The 24,036-nt window shown below is 34.2% G+C and overlaps 1 protein-coding gene across 1 annotated transcript; it reads left to right on the forward strand.

Moving 5' to 3' along the window:
• Positions 1 to 10,397: 10,397 nt before the first annotated feature.
• Positions 10,398 to 21,687, forward strand: LOC124374415 (F-box only protein 9-like; the record flags this gene model as incomplete). Its single annotated transcript, XM_046832629.1, is given in 8 exon segments — positions 10,398 to 10,509; positions 14,351 to 14,418; positions 14,420 to 14,514; positions 19,233 to 19,278; positions 19,280 to 19,312; positions 19,314 to 19,409; positions 19,411 to 19,424; positions 21,561 to 21,687. Coding segments are annotated over 8 exon segments (591 nt in total), but the record flags the coding sequence as incomplete, so codon positions are not given.
• Positions 21,688 to 24,036: the final 2,349 nt, after the last annotated feature.

Raw genomic sequence — 24,036 nt, forward strand, 5'->3', positions numbered from 1 at the left:
TATTTTGCCAAAGCCTCCATGTCAGGTCGTCACCTCCAGGGCATTCAGTCCATCATGTTTTCAGCGTAAATTATAAGCAAGAATAACGTGTTGATTAAAATCATTTGCTTGGAAATAGGGATAATGCCAATGAATCTATATTAGCTTATCCTGATCAAATTTGATTGATAATTCATTAATATCTGTATACAAAAAGAAACCCTTAGAAATTTTAATATAAGTGTAAAAGAGTATAATAGCCCAATAATTGTTGGAAGTAACGTAGTTTGCTGACTGTATAAAAAGGGTAATATTTCGAATATAACTGAAAAACAAAGTGATATCAGTTAATGTGATTAACTATTAAGATTATATAAGTAATAGCACATAGTATATCATATAACAAATACGATTATTTGATAATATTTGGACAGTCCGTATTGAGTCACATTACAGGTATTGATATACATGTATATCGAGCACTGTTAGAACTATAGATCCATTGAATAAACTCAATACTACCGATTAGTGATTGGTAAATCAATTTGGAAATGCGAAAAACTTTATTGTTTGATTGATCCATTATCGAAAATTTTGAAAAAGAAAAAAGGGGAAAGTTAATTTAAAACTGAAAAATAGGGAAACTAGTTATTCACATTGTTGCTGTCAACGTCTTTTAGGGATTTCATTTAGAGCGTTTAAGTTTTAAACTATTGAATAATCACTGATAAACCTAGAGAATTGTATAGCTACTGTATTCCAAAGAGGAAAACCAAATTTTTTTTTAAATATTATAACGATGGGCGACTGTTACACCTAGAAGGGAAAGACCGTCTGAGGTCCAGAACGCCTTTTGAATGCCATATCGAATTAAAGTGAGGTTCGCTTCAAGTAACACTAGATGAAACGTTAGCCAACGCTTCTACCCTCCGCAGGGGGGTGGAGGGATGAAACAAAACCTAGAAACATCTCCGTACCCGATTGACATTACCGCGTGCAGACAGCAAGCCTGTCATTAGAGCTTGTCGCAAGTATAGCCCTCATTACGATGGAGAGACAGCAGATCTAGTCGCCCCTTATCTTTGACAACAACGAAGGAATTAGGAGAGCTCCAGCAATTGGAGATGAAGCTCAAAAACTTCAAGTTTTAAAACTTAAACTAACAGGCAGAGCTCAACAGATGGCAAAGTCAGAACTGAAAAAATGTAAAAACTCAACCCACTTTAGAAGAAATAAAAGCTGCTTTTATGGAAAGATTCGGCGATAGCCTACCAGAGTCAGTTACTACTTATCGAAGCAATTGCTAGCATACGACAAAACAGAGGATAAACTATTGAGTCAGGTTCTCTGACCGATTAAAAAAGGGTCAGTGAATAAAACACTAAAGAGTTACAAACAACGCTGAAAGCAAGACCAAATTCTGACGAGAATAGGCCGATAGAAGTGAGTCCATGGATGCATTAGTACGAGGATTAAATAGGTGAAATTAGACGGCAGACCAGGATCAAGTTCCCTAAAACATTCAGAGAAGCCCTTTGGTTTTCAACCACGGCGATAGCTCTAAAAACAACTTAGAAAAAAGACCATACCGAATTTGAGGGAGAAGCCAAAAATGCGAGTTTTTTGGGAAACGATCACCGATACTACGTGTTACACTTGGTGGGAAACTACCAGCGCCATAAACCCAGAGAATGCCAATGCCAGCGAGTAAGATATTGTATGATATACATGTAAGAAGAAAGGTCACAAAGTAGAGGGATTGTAGAAGTAAAAGGTGAAACAACTACCTCTTATTGTGGAAAATTGCCGAAAACCTGGACACACAGCAAACAATTGTTAGGGGTATGAGATAATACAGCATTATGAAGAGGCGCAGCTAGAGGAGGAACCTTCAGGAGCAGGTAGGGTTATCATCATGGAGGGGACGTGGATCAGCTTCGAAACAGACGTTTAAAAAAACCACAACCGAGGGGACCCAGGCACGCCGCTGGGAACCTCAAAAATCATTTAATTCTGAACCACACACACGGGTACACAGACCAGGCGAAGTTGAATGTTCAAAGCTGTGTTGCAACTTTTTGACACAAGAAAATGTGAGTGAATTAATTGTAACAAGGGTGCATAGGAGGATTGGAACGGTCACAGTGTTAATCGATACAGGTAGCACAAGTATCACTGTATCGATAGGACAATGACTCAGAACAAGCTAACTCCAACTGAAATCCAAATACGAGGTATCACTGGGTGCTGTTTATGAAACTTTTACGGCACTGTAACAGAGACTCTTGGGCAACTGATGGAATGTTACTTGATTTAATAATGTGGACTTCCGTTAGCAACATGATCTCCCTTAAGATTTATACTTTGTGCTATCCCTAGGATACGATGTTTTGAAACGAAAAAAAGGCTGTGATTGACCTTGAGAATAAAGTCTCAGAGTATTGGAAACAAGATAGCATGGCAGTTTCCATGAAAGAAGAATCCCCCTGTAACTCGAGAAGCCGGAGAAGTGGCATTGGCATTGTTCAATGTTCCCACGAAACAAGTTCAAACAAACCTTAATTTCCACCAAAAACAAATTCCTGAAGGAAGAAATACCTTGACATTTTTAGCGTATAGTCGCATCAAACATCAACGTGGCCCTGCCCGTTCAGAAATGCTTATTCTAGTAAAATTAAGCAAAAACAAAAAGGATCAAATGGAACAAAATGGAATGAAAAACAGTAATTACAGAATCACGTTAGTAAAGAGTTCATGGCATCAATGTCGCTAGGAAAGCCTTTCAAAAGAGTGAATAAAGGAAATGTGGTTGTGACCAAAATCATAAAATATCACATCTGAAAAATTTAGTGATTTCCAAGAATACGCCTGCCTCTCTGTCAAAATAGAAGAGCCACACAGTGAAAATCAAACAGAAGGAGCAATGGAAAACGAGTAAATCTAACACAAAATAGGACAGAGGAATTCAATGGAAAAACTTGAAGAAAAATTTAAGAGCAACCTCCCAACTGAAGATACCAAAAATAAAATTAAAAAAATGTTCCTCCAACGCTACAAGCGTCTATTTAGCTTAAATGAGGAATAAGAGAATATGGGGGTGTACTTCTTTAGTTACTCACAAAATCACACGAGCCAACACCTCCCCATCAATAAGAAACCTTACAGAGTGGCCGACAATCACAGAGAGTACTCTACAAAATTTTGATACAAGAACAATTAGATCAAGGTGTTAAATGTAACCCAGTACTTCCCCATGGTCAGCACCGGTAATCATAGTCCCCCCAAGAAAGCCAGGCTCTGATGGTACCATCAGTTTATCGTTCTATGTGTAAGACTATCGGGAACTCAATAAAATTACAGTTTCCCGGGAAATATATCCCCTTCCAGATACAACATGGAAACTTTAGACAAGTTAGGCAGGCAGTCAGTAGCTGTCTCGCACTGGATCTGAATTCCAGGGTTTTCTATCAGGTAAAAAGCACCCTGAAAGTCAAGAGAAGAACGGCCTTCAGTAACCTGATGGTCATTAATGAATATTCACGCATGCCAATGGTATTGATCAATTCCTCCTTCTGTATTTCAACGATTGGTTTGATACTACTCTCGACAGGTCGAAAAGGAAAAGCATGCATTGCCCTACATGGATGATATCCTAATCCTTCAGTAACGAGTATTGATTCAGCACGCTAAAGATCTTAGTGAAGGTCTAGAGAGATTTCAAGAGGTAAATTTGAGATATCCCGTTGAAGAAATGCCATATAGCAGAGTCTGAGAAATTAACTTCCTAGGCCAAGTTTTGTATCTAGAGATGGAATCAAACCATGTCAGAAAAAGATTGTAAGCAGTCAAAAATTTTCCAAGACCCAAGAAATGAAAAGGAACTACTTCGTTGATTTATAGGACTATTTAGTTACTATAGGAGGCATGTACCGAAATTTGCCGAACATCGCTAAACCACTGACAAATTAAACCAAAAAATGACCAAAAGTTTGAGTGGAACGAAGAAGCGGAAAACATTCATTTGAAAAATTGAAGACCATCCTAGTAACTGAACCATTTTATTAGTGTATCCAAATTTCTTTCTCTCAGGAATTCAGTCTTAAGCACTGATGCAAGTAATGTTGCACTTTGGCGTTCAGTATTAGGACAAGTGAAAATGGAAAAGAAATCACCCTAACGCCAATGCGTACGAAGACAGTGTTAAACTCTGCTGAGCAGAAATTATAACAGTAACAGAAAAAAGAACTTTTAGCAGTTGTTATGTGCAGTAAAAGTATTTCCTATGCTACCTGTACGGACGATCAATCCTCTCTTGTATACTGATCACAGAGCTGGCGCAATCAGATGGCTGCTGTCGCTAAAAGATCCTTCGAGTAGAACCTCACAAGATGGGCACTGAAATTTTGGCTGAATATGACTACAACAAGGAATTTCCCATAAACCAGGGATAAAAAATCTAAACGCTGAATGTCTGAGCAAGAATTTGTTTGCAAGAATACTGTGGAAAGTCCTAGCCTATATTGGATGTGGGACAGCATTAAAAGAAAATTCAATGTAATGATGAAGAGTGCAGAGATTGAAAAAATACACCTCAGTTCAAAACAAGTCCACAAGGGAGTCATCTATATAAAAGAGCAAGGACAGACCAACTGATTAGTCGTTCCAGAGACGTGTTAAGAAGAGAAGGTTATTCGTATACACCATGATATCCCGACAGCAGGTTCATGGAGGTAATCAAGAAAGGCGATGTTAAAGAATCCAAGAAAATTTTTTTTGGCCTGAAAATGAAATTAAGATGTTGTCTCCTTTATCAGAGCCATGTGATTCCAAGCAATAAAAAAGAAATGGATTACGGAAAAACTAAAGCACCTTTAGGGAAATTTCAAAGAAGTACAGAATTTGGATACCCGGATTTCGTTGTGACATTGGTTTGGCCCATTACCCCTAACAAGCTCCAAAAACAAATACATACTGACAGTTTATAGATCATTTTACCAAGGTACGGAGAGTTATTGCATTGCCCAGACCAAACTGCAGAAACAATAGCCCGAGCACTTGTGCAGAGAGGTCATTACGAAGATGGGAGGTACCCTGTGAATTAATTACTGATCAAGGCTCAAATTTCAAATCCGAAATAATTTAAAAGCCATGTGTGCTCTACTAAGGAATTAAAGAAACGTCAAACCACCGCATATCATCCCATTGAGCAATGGTAGAACAGAAAAGTTCATAGATCCATACCCAAGATGCTAAGAGTCATTATGTCCACCGAAATCAAACAGACTGGGACGAGCTCCTACCAATGGTAAATATGGCTTATTAATCTCAAGTGCATTGATTTCAACAGTATTTTCTCCTTTTGAGCTAGTCTTTGGAAGAGAGATGAAGACTCCCTTATAAGATGATCCTATTTGATGACAGAAGAAGATTGATGGTTACCCTGATTATGTCGAAGATCTTAAGATGAAGTTGAATGCCGTAAGGATTTTGGTCTCAACAATGCCCAAGACCATGCAAGAACCCCAGCAAAAGAGACCAATAACGACAAGAATATCTAAGCTAAATAAAATTTGAAGAGGGCCAACGAGTATACCTATCACGTGCCCCAAGTGAAAAAAGGAAGAGTGGAAAGAAGTTTGTCATAGACCATGAAAAAGGTCCATACACAATTGTCAAGTTTTATATCAGATTGCATGTCGTACTCCGAATTAAAAGGAAGAATGTAACAGAACATGTGAAGATCGAGTAAAACCTGTCCACCACCGAGTTTAAGTTTGTCAAGAACAAGGAAAGTAGCCCAAAATGATCCAAAAGCGGCTCAGGTAGCGATAAGAAGAAGAACAGGAAAGAAAATCATTGAAGATACCGACAGAACCATGAAGACGGCATTCAATAGAGTAGCCGGACAAAAATAAAGGGAACAAACAGGAGGAGAACCAAGCCCAGGAACCGCAGAAGATCCGACCCAGGCCCCTTTTTAGATCCATAAGAGATAGAAGAAAAAAACCGTGTGAGATTCAAAGACTATGAAGTTTATTAAATAATGAGGAATGTAAAAAAAATTTTACATATTGGTTTATGACAGTGAACGCGTATTGCATCGTTTTATTTAGTAGTAAAAAGTAAACGCAATGTATTGAATAATTTATGTATTGTTGTGTTATTTGAGGATGTTATATGGATACCACTAAAATATTCCTCGTTTAGTATGTTATGCTTTCTTGTCTATGTTGTAAGTAAAAGATTTTTTAGATAACCACGTACAAAGTAGAATGCAATAGTTACTCCGAATTTGAATGGGTTGTATGCGTGAGTATGAATGTTTTGTATAATGACTGTGAAACGAATGTTGATGAATGGGTATGCAAGGTGTGTGAATAAAAGCCCAAAATTAAAGGATCCAAAACAATTCAATAATGTGTGAGTTGGAGCTACACTATAAGGGAATAGAAGTTATATCTACGCAGGATTAAGATAAAGAAACCATAAAGATCAAGCTGTACGTAATAAAATTAAATTAGAATAAGTCAGGATATTCATAGAAGTAAACAAATTATTAGGAATCTAAATGAAATGATGATTTCCAGGAATACTTTTGTACTCTTGTGATCGAGACAGGAATGGCAGAGAATGAAATGACACAGGGAATCGTTTTCAAGAAACATCATGGACCACAATTATTTTCCGAGGGATGAATTGGAAGATTGTATGTAGATTTTTAATATGATAGAATAAGTGGACGAACTTGAGTCACTTAAGACATTTGTGCACAGACCGTTAGTTTATTATACATTCGAACACTAGTGTAAATGTGGTGGGCATGAGGACTTTGCTTTTCGAATAATAGTAGAATTAAGACCGGGATTAGACCCAGTATGAAATTCCGATGTAAGTGACATTATTTTAGACTTCTACCTACAGAAACGCTCCAAGCGAGGACTAGTTTATGCAGGGAGGGATATGCATTGAAATGGTTGTTTGGTGTGCCCACTAGCGAAAAGATATGGAAACAAGTTAATAGTAAATTTGAAAGAGATAAAAAAAGACTTAGCGGATCACTGTTGAGTTCTAGAGAAAACCAAATCACCTTAATTGAAAAGAACAGGAAATGAAAAGATGGTAACAAATACTACTAAAGCCATATCAGAGATAATGACTAAACTTACTCATATCAAATAGCATGTTAAATCCACTTCACTCCAAGGATTTCGAACAAGAAAAACATTATGCTACATCGTTCATTTACACCAAAAACATTTAAAATCTGTCAGTCTAGCACGTCATTTTAGGTCAAAACCATAGATGAAGCAAAAGTTAAGATATGTTGAGTTTAGGCAAGCTTTAGAATTAGTAAACACAGGTAGAAATAAGCAGACAAAAATTACTTACCACCCCCCCCATGAGTTTGATAAACATATTGCTTGACATAGGATAAGTAATTACTCGTCATTTGAAACTAATTATACCAGTTAATGAAAGAGGACGTTATTTATGTATTACACCTTTTTGCACTGCCTCATGCTTTAGCCCACCAAGGACAGGAATTAGATTGATCGTAAACTGTTACCTTTAAGTTCGCAAGACAGACGTCTTTGAACTTTATAAAGTAAGAGAGTTATTCCTTTTGTACCAAACAAACCTTCAACAGTGGGTTAAAATGGAATGTACAAGTTGATTATTTGTTGATCTCCAAAGAGAGACAGTATTATGCACCTATCGATTTTAACACACTAAGTCAGTGTAGACTAAGTCATTTTTATTTGTGTCACTAACTCCTATAAATGTATTGCATCATAGCGTTTAATTGATTGTATATTCGCTCTATTTCATAGGGATCTAAACCTAGTACACAAGAAAAATGTTCAACGATAAACCTTAACCAATAAATAATGTAACCTTCACTCTGTATGGATCCAAAACGGCAATGATTGGATCTTGTAGCCTAAAGGAACCATATCAAAGATCATACTTTAACTGTATATGAGGAGTTCTGAATGGAGAAAACTTCAGTTATCTCTACCACCACTTCTAGGTTATTTAGAATTAACTTTAAAACAAAGTCTTTGGAATATTTAAAACAGGCTTCAAGTTGCGCTATCTTTGGTAAATATAATAAGGTTTATTCTCGAGGGACTCAAGGAAATATAAAATATAAATTTGGACATTAAACCATTTGCACATCCCAAAGTATTAATCTTGCTTGCTAGTCTCACGAAGAAAATCTAATCTTTAAAAACAGTAGCTTGTTATTTGAAAAACAATGCCAAAAAGTCCAAGGGACAATCTTTTTAAAGGCATAATCACATAGAACTAGACCTTAATCAAGCTTTTTAAATGATACACATGTTTTGTTAACCCTAGTATCAAAAAGAAAGTAATAAGAAACCCCACTGAACTATTTCTACAATTATCATTAGTTTCAATGTTTATTTTGTTCTATTTTGAATAAGTGTACTTTGCGTTAGTTTTGTTTTGTCCACAGGGAAAAATTGCCAAACCTGGTGCGAGGGATGTCCTCAGTTGCTGTAGGCGGCAAGCCCCAACCATTCGAGTTAGGAAACATGGGGAACTGCCGCTCGCAGAAATTATTCAGGAGTCTTCCTTTGTTCAAATTCAAATACAACCAAGCCCGCCTTGAAGTACGGTCATTCGTGAAAATTCATTGATAGTGCTGAACCAAGCCAGGTCAGTGTTGCAAAGGACTTATATTTGTTAATAAATATGTGGGGACTTGCAAGCTCAAGGAATTGTAATGTAGTTAGGAGGACGTTATATCTTAAGTGATTGTCAATGTCAAGTAGAATTAAATTGTCGATTATAAGAAACTTAACGCAGCCCTAAAATACTATTTTGTCCTTTTTAAGTTGTGAGAAAAAAATGATGTAATGTAAAATGTTATCCTATTACATTTTTTTTTTGAAGTATATTGTTAAAATGTTTTGTGTATATTTCTGAGAATCTAAGATGTATCAACCATGAAAAATTCTGTATGGATCCATCTTTCCTGAAAGGAGAGAGATTGTGAATGTAGCGGCGCACGCACACTACTATTTTAATGATAGTAATGTTTAGATGGTTATTTTAGAGTAATTACCACATGTGTGTTAAATTAACTGGACTAACCCAAGTCCCTTTAACCGCGTGATGTGAGGTGACTGGCCGTAGCTGAGGAAATGCAAAGGGGTCAGCACTCGTCAGCACCGGGTCGGCAGTCCGAGTTGAGGGCTCTCGGAGGGTAGGCGGAGGGGGATTGGCTCAATGTATGAGTGTGTGAAGTAAGTCCTATTTTGGTGGAGTGAGATGCGAAACACACCGGTACACATTATAGTAGTTTGGGTGCGCCTACGAGTATGTTTTATAGTGCATTTTGAATATAGATTTGGACTCAATACAAAGGAGAAACGCTGAGTAATTATTTCAAGACCCTTCTCAACCACTATTCTAAAATTTCCACCCTACGACTAGGGTGGTGTGCAGCAAAACGCTATCCCCCTTTTATTAACCCATGAGCCTCTCTGGCTAATATCGGAGGGCTTAACACACAATATAAAGTAATGCTTATCTACTGTTAGATTTCAGTTACTTTGATGTTTGGTAATCTTTCTGTTAATGGATAATGAGCTATTCTAATACTAACTTGTTGTATAAAGTTGAAAAAGGGTTTACCATTAGTTTCATTTTATTAAAAAGTTGTTTTTGGAAAATGGTTAGAGTGTAAATTTGTACACTAGTTCTATAGAAAACTTCAAGTGTCCACAAGTTTTTAAAATACATGATTCAACCATTGATTTAGTCAAGGTCCGTCCAATAATAGTTGTGTATGGGTGCATTAAATTTTATTAACTACTCAATTGTTTTATTTTACAATTATTTATAAAATTTTATTTATTTTATTATATTATATTGTAAATTATCAATTTTGTTACACCATAAATACCCAATTTTTATCTCTGATTTTTATTTTTGATATAATTACAATTTTATCTTAATAAAAATCCTTAAAATATTTTGTTTTTTTTTTTTTTTTTTTTAAGGAAACAATAAACTTTAATGTTAAATTCTTGTTTTTTTAATAAATTAAAATTCAAAAATGGCCATTACACCTTTAGGGCCCCATCAGATTGTTAGTGAGTTTTTTCAAAGTAAGCTGATGGGTTTACTTACTTTTTGGAGATCTTCTTTTTGTTTCATCAAACTATTTAGAATGTTTCTTATTATAGATAGTAAATTATCTAACCTAGAACTGTTATGTTATTGTGGCATCACAGACTGGGACATCTTGGCCTAGATACCAAAGTACCAAATTTTGTGCTAACCATAATAATGCGTATAATTGCAGGACTGTCCGTTACAACTTTTAATATGTTGTTTTGAAACTAAGTCTAGCGCTAGCAATGATTCGATGAACTGATGTGCAGGATGCATTGGATGAGACAGAAGAAGATAACCTGGAGTTGGAGGATGAAGAAGAAGTGGAGGAGTTTGACCCTTCCCAATCTGGAAACCTGACCCTCACATTTGCAAAAGGGTGTGAGTGAGCTAGGAGTCTACTGCTTTTTTGTCAGGTCAGGTTGGCCAAGGGCTTGCCACCCAAAGGAACTCTTAGCAAGTTTCCTCAAGAAGGTTAACGCCAAGAAACTTGTTTTATTGTAAAATTGACGGGTTTTATATTAATCAGTTTTAGATTATTGAGACACTTTATTTTTTAAGTGGAAACTGCAGGTTTGTTACATGATGTCCACTTCTGGTTAGCCACTGATCACCAGCCCCCTACTACAACGCCACTTTTGTTTCGACACCTGTGCCTCAGTGTTGGTTGTGTCGTTATAAACTGCCTTGTTTTTTGGTTGTCATGTTGAACAATAAAATCCTCGCCGATTGTGGAATTTTTTACAAGTAACTGTACTACTAACTGATTCCTACAAGTTAGTAGGATCATTTTAAAAAATAACTAAAATCTATGGTAATAATTATTACTTGTATTTTACCTTTCTATTATGTGGGGAATTTTTTCACTCATTTACATTATTGAGAAATTGTTTGATATTTAACCTACAATATAGCGAATACTTTGACAGTATCATGTTGTTGGCCGCACGACAGTTTTTCAGTTTCTCCATTAAGTTACAGCACTGTTTTGCAAGCTTTAGAACTAGAATGTACTATTGTGGTGTGAAGTTTCTCTAATGCTGGCAGACAATTGAGGTACAATTTCGTGTAAGAGTTTAACTGTGTTTTGAATGTGTTTTGAAATAAATTAATAATCAAACCAGACAATACATTAAAGTTTTGAGGTTCTGTAAACAGCAGGCTAAGCAAGGCGTGGGAAGTGGATTTACCTGTAGGAAATCAGGTGCTACAGTCGACATTGATGGACTTTTCTTACCTCTTCAGGCTAATTGATGAAATTAAATTCACAAATCTTTTTTACATAACAAACTACAAGTGGACAATTGAGAAGAACAAATTTTAGTAACAAATTCTGGAGGCCCGAGTTAATATTTTTTAGTATAAAATATTTTAATGTAACTATTCAAAACAAAACACCTTCTTTGAAAGTTTCAGACTAATATACAGGGTCGTCAATTTAAGTCCTGGGAACCTCTTTTTTAATTTTTAAACCACAATAGAAAGAAATTACCAAAAGTTCACATTGTGCTTACTGGTGATAGTAACGCACTACATCCAATCTGCCCAAATTTACCCGACCAGATAATTCCCTTTGTGGGACGGTCCAACAAGGAGTCAGACAAAATCTTCTTAAATAGCAGCATAGGTTCAAGTTTTGGTATCAAAGTAAAGTCTTACTTAGCAGAGTACAAATGCCGCATAGACCGGAACCTTCAAAAAGGTGTATTTCATTCAGTAAGTTTATAGCTATTTGAATTTTAAAACAATTTGAACAATGTAAAATTATTAAGTAATTACAAAGTAAAACCACCAATTTTTAAGTACCATGTATGACCAAGAGTAAGTGTTCAAAATGTTCCCCTCCGCCATCGTCCTGGCAATGTTCCTAGGCGGTTTATTAAAAGCCAACATCCACTTGCATTTAGTTTAAGGTAGTCACGAGGGAATATCTTGAGCTATCTTGGACTATGAAGATTTCTTAGGTGCGCCAAATCTCGAGGCTTTAGTACGATAAACTTTATCTTTGCGAGGTATCCCCAAAGAAAAAAATCCAGCGGAGGATAAAATCAGGCGGGATACGAGCAAGTGCTCACTCTACTGCCACCATGTCTTCCAATCCATCTGGCGAAGGAATATTGTATCCAAGTATGCTCTAACAAGGAGAGCAAAGTGTGGTGGCGCGCGCCATCTTGTTGGAAATACATTCTTTGAGAAATTGTCGGACTAAGCGCAGGCTTGTAGTCCAGGAATTATCTCATTTTGGAGCATTGCTAGATTACGACGTCACCATCTTAAAATTTACCATTGATAAATAATGGGCCCATAAATTTTGGACTTTCCTGTAAATACCTGCCCAAACTTTAAGTTTTCTGTGGTGGATGGCTGTGTATGACACTATCTGCCACTCTTCACATTCTACCACAGTAGTTGTGGTTATTGGTTAAATAATTATTGATTCCTCGGCTTCGATTACTACATTGTCAGATGATGGAGAGGGGACACATTTTTGAACACTTATCTTTGGTCACCAGGTAACTTAAAATATTGGTGGTATTATCTTGTAATCACTTAATTGAATTTACATTGTTCAATTCTGTTTTAAAATTCTAAATAGCCTATAACTACTGAATGAATCCACCATTTTCGAAGGGTCCGGTTTTTGCGGCCCCAATTGTTACTCTGCTAAGTAAGGGAACCTTTAATATTGATACCAAACTTGGACCTATGCTGCTATTTTAAGAATTTTGTCCTGACTCCTTGGTTGGACCGTCCCCCAAAGGGATTATTCCGGTCGAGTAATTGGGACAGGATGTCGTGCGTTACTATCGACCCAGTAAGCACATGTGAACTTTGGGATATTTTCGTTTCTAATGGTGTGGTTTCAAAAAATTTAAAAAGAGGTTTCCACAGACTTTAATTGGACACCCTCCCTGTAATAAATAGAAACAGAATTTGATGCTACTGTTTATTTGAATTAGTAGAACAAAACCTGCTGAAAAAACTGAATTTCCTGGGTATATTGCAGTAGAGAAAAAATAGATTAGGTCCACAATGGATTGACAGTTCCAAATAAAAAAAAAACCCCTTGATTGCTTCATCTTTACTTTTTTTTATTCATGTTTACATTAAGTGTTTATATTTTAATGTATATACTCTTTAAGATGAAAGTGAATATTATTGTTAATTTTATCCTCTTTTCTTTCTCAGTACTTCTAATTATTTAAAAGTTTATGTTGTTTAAAGATCTGTTTAAAAATAACTTATTATGATTAGAAATGTAAGAATGTTAGCAACGCTGAATTTCCATTCCTCTTTTCCTTGTGGTGATAAACGTGATTGTACTCATCAATATAAGGGATTCAGGAAGTTTTTTTTTTTTTTTACTTGTCACGTTTTGTTTCTTTGTTATAGCCTTAAATTTGTTCTCCTTGTCCTGTTTCCATTCTTGATATATTTTATATACTGTAATGTGTAAAATTCATTTCATAACTTGCTGTGGCTGTAATAATTGGCCCCTTTTAGTAATTTATTTAAAAAGGTGTAAATAACAAAAATTGGGACCTAAGCATGCTTCATTTCTGTGGAACAACTTAATAAATTGCCCTCAAGGATGCAACGAGACATTTGGATCCAATTTTGGTTTTTACTGGCCCCAAATTTTTAAGTATTTTCATTATGGGCTAACAAGATTGTTGTGAATCTATCCATCATTGCAAAAGTACAGTGGACTATACTTTCTAAACTATAAAGTTTTCCTCAATTTCTTTGAGCTCATGAAAACCAGATAGATTTTTTTTATTTTTTGTTAAGTTTGTCTTAGTTTTGCATTCTTGAAGCTAGTTTTAGCTCGCTGCAGAATTATCCCCAATGTATTTAGTTTTACAACTTCCTTTCATTCCTCATTTTAAAGTAATTACCAAGCTCTTGAAGTCATTTTCCAAAAGGTCAGGATCATAAACCTGTTTATAGATCCATCATCTTTTGTAAAACCTCCGGACTTCGGTTAACAGACACATGAAGTGTTGAATTTCTACTTATCTTGTGTTATATGCTACATATTTATAATGTGAAAAAACCATTTATATACATGTTGAACCAAAAGTATCATCAGTGGATCTCATTTCCTCAGTTTAATAAACTTTGCAAAATTTGTAAAAAGTTCATTTTACGTCTCAGGGTAGAACCCTGTTTTATAACATGATTCCAAAGCAGCCTGGGAGAACTCAGGATTGTGTTGCAGATGACACACATCTCTGCCCTCCCGTGGAGATCATCCTGTACATTCTGCGCTGGGTCGTGTCCTCAGAAACTGGATCTGCGCTCCCTAGAGATGTGCTCATCAGTCTGTCGAGGTTTCTATGTTTGTAGTCGTGACTCGGAAATCTGGAGGCTTGTGTGTGTCAGGTGAGATAGTTTTCAAACGATCCTACATGCACATCCACGTACATGAAGTGTAATGAGTTTTAAAGGTGTGAGGATTGTTCAGAGAGTGACTTCCATTAGGCTATAACAAATTGTAGTTATACGTAATGTTTATTATTTACATTTTAAAACAAATGCTGACATTGATTTAAAATTTGTTCATGTCTCTGGACTTCTATTGTAAAGTTTTATCACACGATAACATTGCCAATTGTTGACAGCAACTTGAAATTCTTATTTGATTCAAAACATTATTGGGAGACAAGACCGGGCTTATATGGAATGGATGAAAAATGTTCCATTTACACTCAAAAGGTCATATGTTGCTAGCAGAATTTGGCTGAAACATGCAAGCAAAATTTGGCACAACACAAGCAGAGTCAATCAATCAATTTTTGTATTTGTTCTTTGTACAATTTAGAATGAAATATGTCAAATAATGATTAAAAAAAACCAATTATATAAATTAAAACAACTTTGTGCTGATTAAACGTTTGATAATATATCAGATAATACTGTTTTCCTCCTTAATTTTCAGGCAAAAGTAAAGCACTTGTATCATGAATAGTGGCTGTATAACTGTGCCTCTTTGTGCCATAGTAGTAATAAACTGTTCTGTATTGTTCCTCATGTTCATACTGCTTGATATTCCACCAACCCTGCTATTGTCACGATTCTATAATCCTGAATCCATTTATAAAGTTGGAAATACTCTATAATTCCCACCAAGCACAACTACGCAATAAGTTACTTCATTGACTAGTGCTGCACTCTAACTCTAGTACTGTGAACTATTTCAGCTGTTTGGTAAACATAGAACATTTTCCTGTTCTCTTTGTGTTTTCCCCTGGTTTATTTCTGTTTCTGCTCGTTATTATTGTTATGGCAATTTTAAGTCTTAACATTAGAATATTTTTTAGTTACGGCTTCTATGTAAATCAGTGTTTAAAAGTACATTATTTTTAAATTATTTTACTAATTGTGTTTTTACAAACTGTTCGATTAAAAATAAAATAATAACTTTATAAGGAGATACAAATTAAGTAAGAATATTTTATTTATCACCTTGAAAAAAACCTTTAAGATGCATTGTGGTGTAGTATTTGGTATTCACCTCAGTTGGAATTAAATGTTCGTTAAAGTACAGTGTTTTATTTTTTAAACTAATACTTTTTACTATAAAAAAGTAGGTAATGCATTTTTTATTATTAGCCTTTAAATTTGGATTAAAACAGGGTATAAAACAATGGTTTTTGTTTACACCAGTATATTTTTTACTTTATAATTGAACACTTAAAACACATATTTTGTTATTTTTAAACCAAAGTCCCAAGTGTAATGCAAATTTTATATCTGTTGGTGCACAGAATCATATTTTTTTTATTGAGTATGTGTAACTTAACTTGTTTCTGTTTTGTAATATTATTTCTACTTTAATAAACTGTAAAAAATTTAAATTCATACAAAATAAATTTATTGTTTTTTTCAATTTTTTTCTCTAGAAAACAAATGTAATGCAAGTAATAAACTACAAAACATGCAAGACCTATATAAATTTACTCTTTATATTTTATTTACAGACGACAGATGGTGACAGAAGTTTTTAGTTTATTTCGGACACTAAAGTTGCCTACCTATATCCAGAAACCACAATGTACTCAAAATGGTTGAATTCAAGGTAAATTTTGTCCAACAACTGTGTAATTATGATCTTCAGAGGGTTTTTTTAATCTTATTGAGGCCTACTCGTTTCCTGAGGCAGCTACATCTAAATCAATTTCATAATCAGGTTCCATGACCTACCTCGCCATTACCACTATTGTTACGAATATCTAGGCCTAGATCAGGTGGAGGCAAATCGGTCTTTTCACGACTGGTTGTTAAATCGTCACCTAGTATATCACTAATGGCATTAAATTGTAATCCACTTGTACCTGCAGCCACTTGAAAAATAAAGAGTACTAAACAAAATAATTCACGCATTGTTTCAACACTATAATCTAGCAACTCAATCCAAAGTAATAAAATTTACCTATTTTCACATGAAAATGAGACCCAATACTGACTGCATTATTTAATCACACTTTGCCAATACACAACCTAATGAATGTATTGTAATAGTTACAAAACTTTTAAAAATATTCTTAGCTTTGTAACGTTTTTTGGTCTCTTGCATTCAGTAGTTTCTGATTTTAGCGTCAGACCTGTGCAGGCCCTCAGAATTTATTACATGAGGAAGATATTCAGTTTTTCATTTTGTTTAAAATCTGCATGTCTCTGTTTAGATGTACGTTTTTATCTTTCAATTATTTTTAATGCCCGGTGCCGATCCGGGAAAGTATTTGAAGCAGATGAGCTTTTACAGATCTGTGTACTAAAATTTTGTTAAAGAAACGTTGGACTGCATCATCGTTGTACAAGATCTTACTTGTGAGAGTGCATTTTTTTATACCACACATTAATCTGATTACTTGTATAGTAATATATGAGTATTTAATATTTGCATGTCAGCACTAATTTCATATATTTTTAGAAGTAAATAGGCATTGCTGATGTTTAAAGCGCAAAAATATCTATCTTCATTCATTTGTGCACATATGTCTTCAATTCATAGTACGGAATAATGTTAGACCTTGGTCGTTTTATTTAAGATAACTTTGTAGTCAGCTCAGATCCTTATTGAGCCATTAGGCTTAACCACTGGAACTATTGGTTCTTTGAACTTGGGGTCCTCCAATCAAATGGGTTGAACCAATATGTTCTTGTACCTAGTTTTTCCAGTTGTACTTCTTCAACTCTGTCCTGAAGAGCATAGGGTACCTGCCTAGGTTTTATGAAGAAACAGAAGTAGACCTTTCTTCAATGTGAAATGTCCTTTTACATCTGGAACTATTTCAATATTCTCTTCAAAATATCCTGGTATTTATTCAGTAGTTGATCAAGCTCTGAAACAAGTTTCTGTCATTTCTTCTAAGTGTCTAATGTTGTCAAGAGGTCAAATTCTATTTCTCTTAGCCAAACATGGCTGAATATTAAATGAAATTCTTGATTTACAATATATAGTTTTTTCCCATAAAGTCCCTATTTTATAGATCACCTTTAAAAAAACTTGTGGGCCTGACAATTTCACCTTTGTTTCTGGTTTTTTTTCTGATTCAAGAGTTCTATGTATGGGTAGTAGTACATATAAATCTTCAACGTTTTATGAGTTATCTAGCCTACCTATCCAAAGCCATGCTGTATTCAATGTTTTATTGTACCGTATTGAATTCAGTCCCATATTGTTTCTAACTGAACTTTGTATCTTGTGTATGCTTATCCTTAGTCGTTTGTTTTTTGTGTATAACGTTCAGAAGATTTGTGAACATTAATTATAATATTTCCTTTGCTGTCAAAAAGTTGGTTTTTTAAAATGGGTGGCTTCACCATCTGTTACATCTGTACATCACATAAAAATGTCACAGTCTTCGTTAACCTTGAACTTCAACTTGAATATATTGTATTTTGGTTTCTACAAAAACAATTGAAGCGTGGGAAGAGTCTTGTGAACAAGAATTTAATTAACATTATGGGTAATAGTAATATGGTATGTACTCACGTAACTAATTTTCCACCACTCTATTGAGTGAGGTTTAATGTAGATACCCCAAACCTCCAAGAATGGTGGTCTATAATTAGCAGTATAACTTCTGCGACGAAATGTGAGCAGTGTTTAGGTTTTTTCCAGCAAAAGCCCTATAACTGAACATATTTCTCATTACATGGGATTTCAGTTGTATTGTTTGTGTTACTGTATGTTATTCCTCCCCCCCCCTCTCCCCTTCAGTCTAAGGACTTAAAATGTAGGCTTTACGTATTCTATTTATTGGACATAGTATCATTATTATCAGATAGAGTTTGATAGCAGGTGCCTCTAAATAATCAATACTTTACATTATAATTTTGGTAATAAACAAACTTAAATAAAATAATTGATTGTATTTAATGACAACATAATTATGAAATTTGGATTAATTAATGGTCTGAATTTTTAATTCGTATTTAAAAGTGCAATGTAGTGCAAGAAACTAAAAATTGAATGGAGCAAGATAATTAAAAAACAAAACCACTATTTTTTTTAATCGCTATGTATAGGCAGTTACTTTAGTCAAATGCCCAAATGTTTTTTTTTAGAGATTTACTTTGGTACTTGTACAAGTAGGTGTTTCACAAAGATAGTCTGTAAACATTTTGACAAGAATTCTACTATTTCAGTTTATTTCAAGCACCCTCCAAAATCATGTAAACTATCTGAGTGTAACTTTAGTTTTGGAAGAAAGAAGAAATAGAAATTTGCAATGATATTAAGAGTGATCTTCCACGATCGAGATGATTGAAAACAATACATTATGCTTTCTATAGAGGTTATGATTGTTCTGTTGGCTTCACATTCTTTAAAGTGTGTGGTGGGATAGAATATCTCTTTTGTTTGTTCATATTAAAATTGTAATAGTTAATATTTACATAGCAAAAAATAATATTTGTTCGTTATTTAAAAATCGCTTTCACCTAATAGCAAACTATACTCTAGCTTTTAATTAAAGCATATGGTAATTTAGTTATCGATTATTAAAAATTGATTATTTAAAGGCACACATTATTGAAGCTTATTCCTATTTACTTTGATGTTGCAATAATTATGAATATTTTGATGGATGCAGGGTCTGGGGAGTGAACTGTGGAGGTCTGTCTGAGTATAAGTCCTGGGAGGGAGATGTTCATCTTACGACCACGGCTCCATTTTCAACGGTTGCTACATCAGCAAGACCACATATGTGCGGAGTGGAGAGAACAGCTTCCAAGACCAGTTCTATAGACCTTGGCACTTTGTTCAGTATTTTTCGCTATTTAAGGTATTGTCTAAGACACTTACCATGCTGTTTGTGAAAATGTTCCCGCTTCATGTATGCAAGCATCTTTGTATGTATCAACTGTTACTAAACAAATATACCAATTTTTACAAAATGCGTCATAAAGATTTAGTTAGTGAAAAACCAGAATTTAAGTCTTCTTTTTTGAAAATTTAAACTTCTTAATGACTTAACTTTTAAAAATAAATGCATGTCTTTAGTGAATAAATTAAGAACCACTGCACTGAGTTCAAAAATGTTTATATGTGTTACAACTAAAGTAATTCATCCAGCTTTATGTATAATAGCTAGTGATTTTGGCCCGTGATTAATAGTGCTCTATGTATTCAGCCATTATACATATTATCTGACTGAAATTGGTCATAGTAATTAATCATGCTTTATTTATTAAACTATAGGTTTAGGTCAGGTCAGGTCAAATTCATGTCGCTTTGCTTCGCTTCACAAGACTGGTCATGTAACTTCCCTTCACATCTTGAAATTATTTACTTTGTCCAACTTGAATTAGCTATTCTTCATAATGTTTGGTCAAAATGATGTTTCTTAGGTCTACTATTATTTTAGCCAAATCGCATTAGCTATTATGTATAACGACTAGTTAACGTTAATGTAATTAAATTATCACTTCGACTAGTGAATTTGAACCGATGTACATAATAACTGATTAAGCCCAATGACCAAAAACATATTTATATATAGTTCATTGGAAGTTTAAACCCCCTTAAAGATTTTATTTTTGTACCTCAAAACTGTGTTGTTTTGCTGTTTTTAAAGAGAGGTTTGTAGAGTTTAGATTTATACTTTTACTATGCAAAACTTTTTTTATATTTTTGTCATTTTTTTATCTATATATTGTTCACTAAGTCATTTTCACTATCACGTGTCCATGTAATCATCATGTAAACAAAGCCAATCGTCTATTTATGTGTCAGATATTTCCATGGTACAATAAAACTAAAAAATAAAATAAAGAAAAAAGAAATAAAATACTCCAGGGCAGGTGACATGCAACAACACACTGTAGCTGTCTGCACTGTGCGGCTACAGTGAACTCACCAAAGTGCAAACACTTATGACACGAGGACCAAGGAAGTGCTGATGATATCTAGTAAAAAAACACCAGAAATAGTGTTGTGACACATGTAGTTGTGCTTGCTTATGCCTTGACGGATTTCGTTGAAACTAGTACCATTGGAATTGCAATAAAATTTTTCAAATAGTTGGCGTCTAGTATTTTTTTATAACTATACTGGTTTTTTATTTGAATTTAAAAATTTTTAATAGGCGCCATTTTGTTAATATTAAAGAAAAAAACACAATTTTTTTTTATTTTCTTCTTACCTATTCAAACCTATGTGCCAAATTTGGTTTCTTTAGCTTTACTAGTTTTTAGAGACAATCATTTGTTAATAAAAAAAATGCAAAATGGCTGCTAGCGGCTAAACGAAGTGGAAACTGGAAAAAAGTTATTCTTCATTTTTAGCTCACAATTACACATAAAATCTGAAAAATGCATAGTCAGCCGAACCTTTTTGTTACACCCTTTATACTTCAATTCAGTGATTTCTTTTGTATAGATTTTTTAAATGATAATGTGCAAAACTAGCAAAAAAAGTGGCTAGTCGTTACAGGTTTTGCGTCTGCCACCGCTAAAGTTAAGTAGCTAAATGAAATAAGTGAACCTTAATTTGTTTATTTGTAATAACTCATGTCTGTATTTTTAAATTGTATTTCTCTTCATAACTTTTAAATTAATGAAATACTGAGCAGTGGTTTGTATTATTCAAATAAAGGTCAACAAAATTATGATTATTACATGACCCAGATATTATGTAAAATATTAGACCTAAATCCAAGAAGGCAGATTCAAAATGACCAACAAAAATTCAAAACTAGCCAAGCTGAAAGTTACATACTAAAAATTAAGTTGTAATTTTACAATTTTATAAAAATATATATCTTATAGCCTATTCCGTACTTAATGAACACATTGTATACAGAAACAGTGGTAAAACATACTTTTCAAATTACCAGTCCAATCAGTGTTCATTTAATAATGTTAGTAATTGCGCTATACTAAAAAATGTGCAAAAAATGAATCAAGTAATCGTTGTGCAGATTTTTCCCCGAGGGACTGGTGCTGATGCTGACATCAACTGAGGAGCCCACCTCCTGCCTTGGGCAGCTGAAGACACGGCAGATGCGACACCCAGCTATGATGGTGGGTCACTATCCGGCTGTGTGAAAAACCGTGTCACGCTGGTTCATGCAGAAACAAGAAGCTTTCATTGTCACAGAAGTATGCAAGGTCACGCAAAAAACAACAACACACAGGAACAAACGTTTCACTTGGTGAGCATAAAATTGGAAAATTTACAATTTTTCTGTTTTGACATGCCGTTTTTGATTATGTTGAAATTCAACAAAAGTTACAGCTCGATATTGCACTCATTGGTTGTAACTTTGTTTTGTCTTTTTTAGAATTATAATCAGGAATCAATTCCAAAATTAAATTAAATAACTGATTGTGTCCATCCAATTTTTAAACTAAAAGAAATGTACCACCAATCTTACCCATTTTGTATAATTATTGTTTATGTAGCAATAACAGAATTTTTCTACTCTGTTGATTAGTTACAAAATAAAATGTCCAGGCTTCAGACAGGAGTATGACAGAGCACTTTCAAACAAGTCAAGTCCTGATTGTAGTGTTTGGATAACTGTTGTAGACTTATCATGGTAGCTCAATAAAAGAATTATACAAGGAAAAGTGACATAACAAATAGATCTCTGACAAGAAATCAAGCCACTATGGCAGTAAAAACCAGCATATGTGGCTCTCATCCTTTTCTTTGAGTAATAAATGATAGGTGACTGACCACTCAACTAACTGTTAACTGAAACAAGAGACATTAATAAGATACACACTAAACACTGAGGCCAGGTGAATACTGAATCTAACACAGTGATCTCACTCACTAACATCTATTAAATGACTATCTCACTGTATTTTTTTTAATAAGTAGCATTTGCTTAGTGTTTGCTTTCAAACCACTTAACAAAATCTAAAAACACTGTCATAAATCTGTATCGTTACTTGATAACAATGACAGACTCAAAAGTGTAACATTTCTTAAAATACTCATGAATTTTCAAATAAATTAAAAAAGTACCTATTTATTTATGTAGGACCTTTCTTGTCCAGAAAATAAAAAATAATGTAAAAGAAGTTATGAAAATAACATGATGTTACTTATCCACTATTATTAGTTGATACTCAATATTTGATCACAAACTTTAGCGCAACAATAGATTTTAGTATATGGTACCAGATTATAAAGGAAAGCTGTATTTCAAAAGTTTGCATACCACTAATGCATTTGTCTATTGGTCAAATTCTAAAATAGAAATGTAGCAAGACAAACACTATTCTTGTGTCTCAGAGAAGGGTTTAATTAATTTTCAGTGAATAGTTTATTCATGAATTATTCAAGTTTATTGTTATATGTTTAAGAGGGAAGCAAGTATACAAATTTTGATTTAAGCTGAGTGGAAAGATCTAACACTAACAAATTACAGCACAATATTCACACAAAAACTGGCTGATCCCAATTTATCACTACGACTCAATTTTTTAAAGTCAAAATATTTGTTTGAAAACTTGGTATCTTAATTTTTTATATGGACTAGCTCATTGAACGTATTATGTATAAGCCAATTTCAAGGAATATACTCAAGGTAATATAACAGACCTAATATTTGTTATCGAATGTATAGGGAATTTGAGATTGTGACCTATCGAATCCAAGACCGCATGGAACAAGCTTGCAATGGAGGTGCTATTCAGTCTTCACAACCAAAAACAGGAACGGGTCATAGAGAACTTCTACAGCATCTCGAGGTTGTCGGTCGTCTAGATTTTCCTCCACTCTGGTTATATTCTCGTGTCAAAATCCGCTACAAAACTGCAAGAGGTCTGATTTACCCTTCTTAATGTAAAGTTATAGATTTTATTTTCTCTAGAATCTGTAAGTTGTAATTAACTAGTTGGATTTAAATCATCATAAAATGTTGTGTATTTGTTTAATTTTAATTCTCCTTAAAATCTATCGCTTGTAGTGAGTAATCAAGCTTGAATGAAGTTCTATGTTAATAAGCTAGACGGGACAATCCAGAAATCTACTTAGTTTTAATTGTAAGTTGTAACCATTTTTTACTAAGTGGTTGATTTATTGTTTGTCCATAGAATTCTAATTAAAAACTAGATAGATCATTTTTGTAGTTTAGTTTTCATGTTTTTAAGATGATGTTTGAAGTTTCCTCCGCACTAAAGATCCACTGTATAAATACTTAGGGTTGAAAAAAAAATATCCACTGTCCCATTGGCTTATTGATGATTAGCAAACACATTAATGTAAGATGAACATCAAATGTTGGTTCAAAAGAGGAACCTCTGTGTCGTACCAAAATAGTGGAGGAAACGGAACTTTTGTGCAACTTCATGCAGTGGTCAATGGAAATGTCAAACCCTTGCTGTTTGGTGGCTGCTTATAGTTAGCGAGCTCATTCCTAAAATGAGTTGCTCGGAAATAAA

Source organism: Homalodisca vitripennis, unplaced genomic scaffold (assembly GCF_021130785.1).
Source record: "Homalodisca vitripennis isolate AUS2020 unplaced genomic scaffold, UT_GWSS_2.1 ScUCBcl_8329;HRSCAF=16399, whole genome shotgun sequence".
NCBI lineage: Eukaryota > Metazoa > Arthropoda > Insecta > Hemiptera > Cicadellidae > Homalodisca > Homalodisca vitripennis.